Raw genomic sequence first — 12,288 nt, forward strand, 5'->3', positions numbered from 1 at the left:
TATGCCAGGTTTTCAAAAAAAAAATAATGACCAGTTATGGCTTCTGGTAGGGTTAACTCAGATGCCTTTTCAAAAATGAGAACTTATTATAACAATGTTGGAATAAAATTCCAATCCCCATTACATAATTGCAAGAAGAGTAAAACTCAATAATATAAACAATCACTTCAATTATAGTCTGTTCACAAACACAGATAATGATTAACTTCCACTTTGAATAAAAGTAGTCAGGCAAGAAGCAAAAGTATTGCTCTCCAACATTCATTTAAAATAAAAAATTCAATTACATACATGCTCTGTAATGAATGTCTGATCAGATACACAAAATGACCTTCCACATACAAGATAATACAAACTACTTTCTTCCCTGTTGCCCATCCTAATACTGAGTCTACAATGAAGAAGATGTAACTAAAACATCCACAGTCCTATCCGACTCATTAGATGTCCACAAACACTTATGATCAACAGGTAAATACTAATGATAAGGCAGAGAACTCCACTAAATCCCTCTTGCTTCTAAGGCTATAAGGATGAGGATAATGTCAGTATATAAAACCTGTCATTCACCATCGATAAAATATAAGGATATTGACAAAATTGTGTGGAACATATGTATACGAAAATCCCTCCCTCTCATACACGCATTTCTAAATCAATATGGTTCAACTTTCAAGGGAAAGAAAAGAAAGTATTGAAATAAATAGAACTAGGATATAAATGAAAATGTTAAAAAACAAGGTGTACTTTTTGAAAATGCACCTTATTCTTTCACTTTGCTATTCTACATACTAGTTGATGTTAGTCAAAATAGCAGCAAAAATACAAAAATTTCAAAGCTAATTCCATAATATGTTAACAGGCATCTTTTAACTGCAAACATTTTTAATAAATCTGCTGAATAACCAAACAAGTATTACACTGTAGATTCTCATAATATAAGGTGCCTTCTCACCTGGGGTGACCATTCTGCAATGGCTGAGAGGTAGATGAGGACACTTTGGACCAAATGGACCAAGAGGATGAGGATGAATTGACTGTTGCTGGCACATGCTTCGAGGTGACACGCTGATTACCGCCACGGGGGGAGGTGGGGCCCTGATTCGACTTATTTCCTATGGATTTCACATTAACGGCAGGAGCACCTAGGGAACGAGATGAATTAGCTAATGACGATTGGCCACCCAACCGTGACGAGGGACCATTGGGAATGGCAGTCCTATTGGATGGCACTGAGTGCGGCGCTGCCGTCCTTGACGACACACCGTTCACACTGGAGGGCACCGTTTTCGAGGGAGCGTCATCAAGGGCATCACGTTCCGATGACGAACCCTTGCACACACCATTTGTCTCCCAGGTCGGCACATGCTGGCCACTTCCCGAGTCCCTCGACTTGAGGCCGTTATTCACTACCGGCTGAAGACCCATCCTCGTCGAACCGGTGGGGCTAGGAATACCTGATTTTGCCACATGGCCTACACTAAGGGACATATTTTGCACAGGGAGCACAGAGGGGTTACTGGAAGACTCGTCATTGTGAAATGGAGCGGAGTTGGTAGAGGGAGAAACTCGGAGGGCTGGATGGGCACTTGCGTTCAAGGAGCCTCCTTTCGAAGAGGAGTTGGTAACAGTCACACTAGGGAGGCCATCTCGAGGCCTGTTGTTCTCCGAGGACACACGACCTGTGGCAGCCGTTGGTGGGTGTTTGGATGACTGAGTTGATAAGCCAACTCCGGTTGTTCTACCACCCAACCTAGATGATGCATTGGTGTTGTTTGTAGAGTTACAGTTGTCTCGCCTAGCACCTGCTGGGAGGATGAATAAAATGAAAATATTAATGAAACCTATGTTTTCAGATGAATTTTCAGAATTTCCAGGAATTTTGTTCAAATCAGGGGGAAAATTTTTGAAAAACAGGGGTACTAAGTAGGGGGTTTTCAAGTAATTTTAACACTTTTCATAATCAAAAATATTCATTTGTCAGTGACATTTTTTATAAATTCATGATTTTTCAATATTTTATTTTCTTTTATGAAGCAAAGTAATTGTGTTTTTATATTTCAGGGGAGAGGAAGGTCCGGACCTCCCATGGCTACCATGGCCTTTGACATAGCGTTTTAGAAGTTATTCTAACTCTTCAATAGTGAATTAGATCAATTTTTTTCAAAACTTGTAACCTCAATGGAGTTACTACTAATATTGGAATTAGTAAACTATTGAGAATACTACGAAATACCCATTCATGTCTCATAGTTACTTTCGAAGAACTACAAAAAACTACACTCATACCACATTTCTATTAGATAACTATGTTTAGATAACTATATCTATAACAATTTTTGACTCACTAAATTTTCTCATTTATCAAATTTTATAGCTGAGGTGGCATTTGAATATTAATTATAAATACCCAAAATAACTACTGGAGATTTTTTGCAAGTCCCCACAGTGTAGTGATGAATGAAATATGATGTGTCCACTTTTTAAAACTATTTATTTATGGTCGATATTGACACACTGAGTCATTTTCGAGACTGCTAAGCTCTGTCCCATGGCTTTACCTAAAAAGTTGAAAATTGCAATTTCATGCAAGGCAAAAATTCCTGCAGGAACTTTTGGCAGGTTCCAGCCACATCCAGTTTCATACATTTAGCACTATCTAGCTTGAAAACAGCATGATACTGCAGGAAGCATAAACTTTAGGATGAGAAGATAAGGGTTGTTTACCCCTAAATCCTGCTGAATTTTGGAAATGATGAAGAATTTATCATTTTAAACAAGCAGGATGTTTAACTATTTTCAGCAATCACATGAGTATGTCAGCCCCTTACTTAATCTAGTAATATCTTGCGGGATCCAGTTGGATGCAGCTGGTTTCAAACCTAACTATTGCTAATCATCCGTTAACTCTCAAATTTTATTAAGTTCCAAATAAGATTTTTCTCACAGAAATGGCATTTATGTAAGCAGAAGTTTTACCAACCTTGATTATGCGAAGAGCTGAATCTTGAGTTGGCGGTGGAATTCACCGGCTGAGGCAAATTGGAGCCCCCGCTGAGCTTGGCGTTGATGCTGCGCTGCAGAGACGACCGGCCGTCAACCACCTTCTCCCTGGCGTGGCCCACCGAGGACTGCTGGTGGATGGAGGGCGGGTGGGAAGCCACAGCACCACGGCCAGACATGGCCGTTGCGATGCCAGAGGATGGCTTCGACATGCAAGGTCCAGGTTCACGGGATTCTGAAAAGAGAGGAGATAACTGCAATCAGCATTACCAATGAAATAAAGCAAGCAAAAATTAAATTTAGCAAAGATTCACAGTTGGAAACGCCGCGGCAGGCCGTTTATAGGATTTTCGGGGGCAAACCGCCTCAGTTGAATTCCCATGTGGATCATTGAAAAAGTCAAAAGCCGCCATGCAACAGAACGGCATAATACCAATATCAGTGACTAACTTTTTGCGGTTCTCAGCCAAATTATGCGACCTTGATAAAATCTCTAGGATAATTAATTACAATAGCATACAATTAAAAAAATAAAAAAACCACTTCAAAATCAGATAACATTCGTAAATCAAGAAAAAAATTGATTTGATGAAAATATAAAGTTATAAACGTCGTGGCGAGTATGTTTTAGATTTTAGCCAGGGAGGAATCAGTTAAGTGTCTCCTTTGGTTCAGAAAACTTCATACAGGTTATTATGCTCTTCGCTTACAAAAAATACACCAACCCTTTACACTAGACATTCTACTTGACCCATTGTAACACTTAATTTTGACAAGTTGAGAAGAAATTCAATCTTTTGAAACCACCACAGAACAAAACCAACTTCACGCCTGATTATCACCACTGCGGAAACGCTGAAGAGCTTTATTATACGTCTGTAATGGATAAATCTGCAATCACGCACTCCGTTCGGGGGACTTTAAAATTAAATCTCATCGTATATGGTTTACGGTATATACGGCACGATTTAATGTAAATTATAATACTGCTCAAATGAAACAGCAATTTTTTACTGAATTAATTATACGTACAACGCGATTCGTACTATAAAACACGAAAATCCTCTATTGAATTTGAGCATAATGTTTCAACATCAGTGATCAACAATTCTTAGAATGGTTTGACGCAGCTCTCCGCTCAAATCTCCTATTAGCAAATGTTTTCACACTTGCGTATTTATTCTCTTCACATTATTCTTTACCTGTTACATGAATTTCACTCAAGATCTTCCTTTTATTCGGAGGATATTACTTAATACACAGAAATACGCCATGCACTAAGTAAATTCCGATTTTTTTTAAATCGAAGACATCATATAAATATATTTATTTTAATCTTATTTTTAAGAAGACCATTCGGTTGCCCAGATGTTTTCATGTAAACGGTTATGTTCTATCTCAACCCTTCCAATCCTGATGCATCACCGTTAAACACCCAGCGAGCCCATCGCCTCCATCCAAACGAAAAAAAGAAATGGCGGTGAGAGAGGGGGTGGATCAAGGTGTGCTCAGCAGGAGAGAATAGCAAGATGAAATCTTCACAAACGAGCGACACGACATTATGTGCGACCCCGATACTTCGCCCCGAGGATTAGTGCACGAGATTTGGCAAAAAGGAAAAGTAGTCGCGACCACGGAGAGTAAAACAAAACACCAGAGAAAGGAGGGAGAGGGGAGGGGAGACAAAGATTTAAAAGGGGAGAGGACGATGGCAAGTAGAATGGAGATGCTGAGAGGAGGGAGAGGGGTGAACGATCATTGGTGAATGCCCTGCCGTCGCCGAAACGTACAAAAAAAATGAGGGTGGAAAAATAACGACATCTCGCGAGAAAGGTCCTCGGCCCTCTCAACCACAAACACCCACGGCCACCCAAACTCATTCATTCTCGCACTCATCTGCCTCGAAAAAGCTTTCAATCCTCTTCTTCCCCAAACCACACATCTCCCCACACACTCTTAACCGCGCAAACCCTCTCCAGCGACCCTTTTCTAATCTCTAAAGTTCCATTTTCCTTTTGTTTCATCCACCCTCGACTCCACATTCGATTCTGGCCGACGACATCACGCGCAGATGGAATAAAATGACGAGGGCCTGCTTCGGAAGTCCTCCAGAAAGTTACTCGAAACGCGGGGATGAGAGAGACAATGGCAGGGACGATCCGGAGAAGGCATTTCCAGCGCGGTGAATGACTTGATTTTTATTGAATTCGGGCAGAAGTGCGTCCGATTTTTAAAGGGGCTCCAACTTCCGGGCTTAAACTGTCGAACTGTTTCGAAAGGTTTACATCCTGATCAAAAGTGGATATCGGGGGGACAAGTATCGAACCAAATACCCGAGGAGAAGTCACCGACCGGAGGGATTTTCTCCTCCGGATCACAATCTTAAAAAAGACACCCACCTTCCTTCTCGACCGACCGTATATTTTGCCTTTTTTGGTCAAGTATACCTCGCTCAACCACTTGCACTTCGATTAATTTTCTGAATATCGTGCTCCTATTCTCCATTTATTTTTTCGGTGGTTCTCTTTTGAATGGTAGGTAATGAAATGATATTTAGTAATTTGTAATTAACGTAGAACCGTGAAATAAAATGTGATTATTAAACATGGAGGACAAAGCTATCGCTACTCGACTCATATCATTTTCATCCTTCCAATGTTTCACGTGTCCCACCATGTTTCATGAAAAATGAATTATTTATATACACTATGAATTTTTTTAGCATTGCTTTCAAAATAATTATAGTGTTCCTTAAAATAGAGCTAAAATTATGAAAATCCGATGACGAGATGCACTCGTCATTGCGCGGTTTGGCATCGAAAGTTCATGACGAGATAGACTCGTCACTGCAGCGCAAGGGGTTGATACATGAACGGTCGTTTTGAAATTTTCAGAGTACGTAGAGTAGACATTTTACAGCACTTATAGACTGCATCTCCAATGTAATAAACATTTTGAAATTTGAATTAAAGGAAAATGTTGCTCAGGATCTTATAATCTGAAAATTTCAAGGTGACAGCAGAAGTTACATACGAGAAATGCTTTATCAAAAAATGACCGTTCTAGCGGGAGGAATGAGTCCCCTAAGTACGTTCGGAGGGACATTGCAAAGACATAAAATACCTGGTGGAAATATTATAGCATAAATATACATTTGAATAATATCCACGTAATACAATTTTCCTAAATATTAACGCGGTTATTCCAATAAACATACAAATTACAAAGCTTATGAGCATAAATACACGTCATCAGTGGCGCCGATTCCATGGGGCTTGAGGGGGCCCGAGCCCCCTCAAAAATTCGTTATGGGAGTGAGGAAAAATTGTGTCAGGCTTGTCAATTTTCCCCGGAATATCCAGATATCGACATTCGAGTTATCAGGGTTCTAATGCTGATCATATGACTCTTCAAAAACGCTTAAAAAACTTAAAACTCATTACTTATAAAATTTCTCGATCGGCATCCCTGCACGTCATATTCGTTTCAGAGAAATCAAAAATGGACATTAGCACATCGAAAATCTTTCACATCTCAGCGACTTCCACCGAAACCGTAAAAGTAAGACCTTTCACAAAATTCACGATGAAAATACATAGAGCCTTGCACATTCCTTCCCAATCCTTGGTCTACCCGGTCATGGTCAATGGCAAACATGATGGCTTTCTAAGCAGATTTTACAAATAGAACACCCCGTTCTCACTTTGATTTCCGAGTCTTATTCTTGGGTACAAACATCTAAGCCCAGCAGGGTCCTTTAAAGACATTGTTTAGTAAATAAAAGTGAAGAAGAAATTCTCGTTTTAAGTTGTGAACACGGACATGAAAATTATAGATGTATAGACTGAAGAACCCAATGAAATGTATATTAGATGTATAATATTATGTTATATTTTAAAACGTCGCACTAAATTCGTAATAAAAAATACATGCTTATTACGTAACTATCAACCGCAAACAGAGAGCCATGTCTCTATGAAGCCTGCATGAGCGCATTTAATAGCAATTCAGTCATTTCGTGGCAATCGAAAATTACTTTTCAATGGACTGCGACTGAAAATAAAAAAAATACATGGAAAAGAAAACGACCTCCACTCATTTTTTTAACATGTGGATAAAATTGACCTAAACACGATATCTTCCATACCTAAACTTAATAGGAACTTTTATAGAAAGCCATTAGCAAAAGAACTAAATTATAATAAAATTACCTCACTGAGTAAAAATGGTAAATAAATTTAAGAAAATATACATGACATACGGTAGTAACACAACTTTTAGCCAACATGACAAGTCATCCGGAAAATTTAACAGCAAATGACAATGCTGATGGAGAAATTAAAAAGTGGGTATAAAACCGAGGGAAATATAATAGATATTAAGAAACAATGCCATTATTAAGCGATTAATCACGTTCATTATTAATGTTGCCGTAATGGGTAGGGAAACCTTTACATAAACCGCTTCGACGGCTTCCAGGTTGAGTTGTGGATGCAAATGATTAAAAAGAAGAGTATCACACCGGTGGAAGATAGGTTTGAGCCCCAGAGGGAGGAAAATTAGGTGGGGGGGGGGAGGGAGATGAGAGGCAATGACTGCTGGAAAATTCCTCGCGGCAGCAAAATCGGGCGTCTGAAGAGAGAGAGAGGGGTTAACGCACCCCCCGGCTTATAAAATCCCCTTCCCAGGACATTACACCCTAGGATTCCTCATCACCGCAACAGCCTCCTTCCCTTGAGGTTTCATCCAATCTGGTCAACCAATATGAATCCCAAATTGAAGACAAATTTCTAATAAGAAGCAATTTCTCGTGGCAAATTGAAAGGAGATGAAATTTTAGCACCTTTCTGTGATATTCGCTGAATGATTGAGCGCGTTACTTCGCCTCCGATAAATAGCGAGCCAAATAAGCAGTGAAGTGGATTTTTCAAAGAATGGCGCTAAGAAAGAGCGATAACAACGCAGCCAAAAAGTTTCAACGTAAACAAACGGTTCAAACGAAAGTAAAATAAACAAATATTTATAACATAATTCTATTGGGGAAAGATTTCTCTCTATTAGTTCACACAATCTTCCTCCTTCACCCCAACTAAGGAACTTGCCCAAACTCTAATGTCACCTCTTTATAAACATGGGAAATCAAAGAAGAACACAATCAATACATTCATGAAGTTATTTGCTCTACAAATCATAACAACCACTAGTAACAAGGCGTAACAAGGAATCTACATCTACATCTATATAATACCCCGCAAGCCGCCTAAAAGGAGTGTGGCAGGGGGTGTTAGGACACCAGCCGTTTACAGCTTAAAAAAAATGAAGTACTTTAACGAGGTTGGTACTAGCGTTTATTAAAGTCCTTTATGGTTCGGGGGAAAAACGAATTCCCATATCTATCCGTAAATATGCTTTGGAGGGGATGAAGGGGCATTGGGTGAGGACCCGCCGCGTAACGGGGGTTCCGGGAAAATATTTGAAAAATGACATGCCTGGAAACACATTTTTACACAATTTTGGTACTTCAACTTTAAGCAGATGCAGTCATTACAAGTCAAAACCAAACAATAGTTTTAATTATTTTTTAATTTCTCTAAGGCTTTGGGGGGGGGGGGGGGATCTATCCCATCAACTCCCTCACAGTTACACCAGTGATCACTAGGATTTCGATCAGTATTCCCTAACACCTGTATTGATGCCCACGGTTGCAAAGCAGACGCCAGGAAATTCAGCCTACGCAGCAAAGTGTAAAGTATTACACCTGAAATTACACCCCTCACTCAATACGACACTTGCCAGAAACGTATCTATCCATAGTGGTACGTGAGGGATGACTGTATTCACATTCGCACGCTTTGGGTAGTGCACCGAGAGAGAGAGCGAAAAAAGCCGCACGCACATGGGTTGAGGAGGTTGGGCCATACGAATGAGCACCCTCTCTCTCTCTCGCTGACTCACGATGCCATTTTTCACTTTGGAGGGGGCAGTGCATTAGGCCCCCCCTCCTCGCATTCAACATTGCGCTCGTGGAAGGAGAGAGGAAACCTTTTAGCGAGAGTGAGAGCGTGCACGGCGAAAGAGTGCACACGCGGAGGCTGCAAGTGCTTATTTTTTTGTGCGGTCCCTTCACAACCCCCGGAGGGAATCACGAGAGGGCACCCATCCCTAAAAACACGACCAGCATGCCTTTTTTTTATTCCCTCTGCCGTCGGCGATGCAAAAATCGGCGGAAATGCATCAAACATCCGACGCATCATCATCATAAATTATGAGGGAAGACATTCAACTCAAATGGTTAAAATAGGCTCTCAAGTCAACGTCCATTTCCCCTCCCATAAATAAACATACTCCAATTATAGCATGAGATGAATTGCCTCCTAATTCTATGCCTGTATTCTCAGCTGCAAGTACATTCTTATTTTTGTGGAGTGATCTCTTCGCCTGAGATTGGTTCGACGCAGCTGTCCTATCTGGTAACCTATTGATATTTACGGATTCCTCCTCAACACAATCCTTCATAACTTATCCTAAACAACTCATTCTGGTCGTCATGTCTCACGATGATACCACTAAACTTTTACCTTCTTCTTCTAAAGGTTTTTGCGAGACCTATTCTTTTCTCCCATTCTCCCGAGTATTCCCTCATTACTTACTCGAACCTTTTTATCTTCATCACTCTTCCGTTTCATTATATCCACTCCAGGGGCGCAGCTAGGAATTAAGCTTAGGGGGGTTTTAGGATACCGGGGAGTCTGGGGGTATTACATACCCGCCAGGGTAAGCGGGAGGTTCGGGGGCCCAACCCCACAAAATGTCTAAAATAAATGGTTCAAAATGGTGAGTTGAGGCTGTCTGAGGGATATTTTATTAATCTTTACACTATTGTATGATTATTAATAATCCAATTCGGTAAAATGGATTAAAAATTAAAATATGTGAGCCCTGGGGGGGGGGGTTATCCCCCAAAACCCCCCCCTCGCTGCGCCGCTGATCCACTCTACACTTCTCTACGGCCGTCAATGCCTCGCTCCCATAAAGAAACTCCATACGTAGCATACGATGTATTGCTTCCTTGCTTTAATTATTACATTCTGCCAAATTTTGATTATTGGTGACTGAGAAATCGACCCTTCCCATGAGTTAAGATTTCATTTAAATTATTGACGACGGAGAAATCCCACGAGTTAATGCGGAGGAGACACTTGTGGAAACGTTCACGTAATAGCAATGATAATTATCATGGTCATCCATGGTTCCCTTTTTCTGCACGAGAGTCGACGAGGAGTTACGAGAAAAGGCCGCCAAATATAGACCATACTCTTTATGAATCATTCTGAAGTGAATGATTTTTTGCTGGATTTTTAGATACAACATCAACAAGCGACAAAAATAATCACTCCTCCAATTGTACATCGCTCGCCCATTCTATATCCGTTATTCATACTCTTCTTTGATCACCTTACTTGACGCAATTTTTAGCATGAGGGGAAAAGCAAGTAAAAAGTTGATATCATTCGGAGAAGAGCATGCACAAATTTCGAACCTTTAGCCATATAATAATTCTAAATAACATATCAGTAAGCGAAAACATAACCTCTTGGAATTTACTTTCCCTTCTATCATATAATACTGGGAAAGTACTTAGCCGCTACCTTTAACAAACAAATGGAGAGGAGGTATCAAAATGCGATACTATCATCAGTCTCAAGCTTTCCATAAATTCTGAAAATAACTAGATTTACCCCCCTCTGATATTCAGTCATTGCATCTGGAATTTCAAAATCATCGTAAAACGACTGGAAGTGAAACACTACTTCCTGAATATATTTTGATACTTCCTGCATTACTTATTTAGTTTTATCCAGAATGATCCTTCACGATGCAGGTGAAAACTTATCTATAATAGGGAAATCCCAAGAGTGCGAGGTGAGAGCAAGGAAAGATCATTGATACATTTTAGGAAAATAGAATGAGTTCATATTTATTTAAGTGGACGTATCACTACCCCATGACCGGCTTTTTTTCGCGAAGAATTACTTGTTAAAACTTGTTACGGTACCACATGGAAATTTCAAGGGTGCGTACACCCTTTTCAAGGTTTTCCATCTTCTCCAACTATAAGCTTTCATTTAAGTACTACCTCGGATGATATTATTTTGGATGCAGGGCAGGTAATGTGCCTTCCATGCATACTTTGAAAATCTCAATAAGACTATTTTCGTTTTAAAATACTCATTCGACGGCAAGAAAGACAAAATATAGCCGGTCGAAAGCGGGAGGAAGTGTCTTCTTAAGGTTTTCATGTCAAAACAGAGATAATGATAAGTTGAAGGGCATTTTAATGCATACTAAGTAAGTCGTTCTTGACATGGGGCCGCCGCAGCATACATCCGCCACTGGATTCCCGAGTGCAATGAACAAGAAAAAAGTTACAAGGAGAGGAAAATGTGAGCTCTCCTTGAATAATTCCAAAGGAATAAACCCCTCGTGGGAGCCCAGTGGGTAGGCAAGGGTGATTGGGGGGGGGGGGGGGGGTAAGGGTGAAGCCGCGAGTGAAGGGTTGGAAGACGGATAAAATAGGCGAACAGAGAGGTTGTAGACCCCCTGCGGGCTTCCTGGGGCCACGGGGGAGAGAGAGAGGTGATTGGAATGCTGGTGAGGGAAGGGATAGAGGAGGAAAGGTAAGGACGTCAAGGGAAGAAAGGCGATAAGAGGGAACAGGGCGAACCGAAAGGGTGCATATCATTGACTAGATTCGTCGTCAGAACTGGAAGTCGTCCAAATACAGAACCCAGGGTGTTTTTGAAATGAAGCGAGCCTAATTTTTTTTAACATAATGAAAGCGGTTGTCTATTTCCACAATTCTTTATTTCTACCGACCGAGGTTTACGAACATAATGCCATTTTCAAAGTGTAAAAAAATGGCATTATTTGCCGAAACCTGGGTCGGTGGAAAGATAGAAGTGTGGAAATAGAAAACCGCTTTCTTTGTGCTAAATATCACAGATTTCCACCGAATTACGCCGGAAACTGTATCTTTTGATTTTTTTAAACGGAGACGATCAATTTGAGCGTTTTTATGGTTAGTATTAGTTACCACCCTGTGTCTCTGGTGGACCTTCCTTGAGAATTAGAAGAGAATTTGATTTTTACAAACTGGAGTCAACATCAAATTCAAAATTATGGAGGAATTACGTCGTAGCGCCTCCAAGGTTACACTGCACAGGCCAGTCAACAGACTAAATCTAACAACAGGTCATCCACACCTAGGCGGGATTAGAACTGTGA

At 40.5% G+C, this 12,288-nt stretch overlaps 1 protein-coding gene across 6 annotated transcripts in view; it reads right to left on the minus strand.

The window, feature by feature from the left end:
• LOC124170267 (serine/threonine-protein kinase DCLK1) overlaps window positions 1–12,288 on the minus strand; it is a 282,836-nt gene that overhangs the window by 25,691 nt on the left and 244,857 nt on the right. For 5 of the 6 annotated variants that reach the window (XM_046548995.1, XM_046549002.1, XM_046549007.1 and 2 more), the window contains 2 exons: window positions 2,984–3,238; window positions 956–1,808 (listed from right to left, as the gene is read on the minus strand). In XM_046548995.1, the coding sequence (XP_046404951.1) occupies window positions 956–1,808; window positions 2,984–3,215 (1,085 nt within the window). In that variant the 5' untranslated portion in view covers window positions 3,216–3,238. The remainder of the gene's footprint in view (window positions 1–955; window positions 1,809–2,983; window positions 3,239–12,288) is intronic. The other variant, XM_046548983.1, reaches the window with a different exon arrangement.

Source organism: Ischnura elegans, chromosome 1 (genome assembly GCF_921293095.1).
Source record: "Ischnura elegans chromosome 1, ioIscEleg1.1, whole genome shotgun sequence".
In the NCBI taxonomy this organism is placed as follows: Eukaryota; Metazoa; Arthropoda; class Insecta; order Odonata; family Coenagrionidae; genus Ischnura; species Ischnura elegans.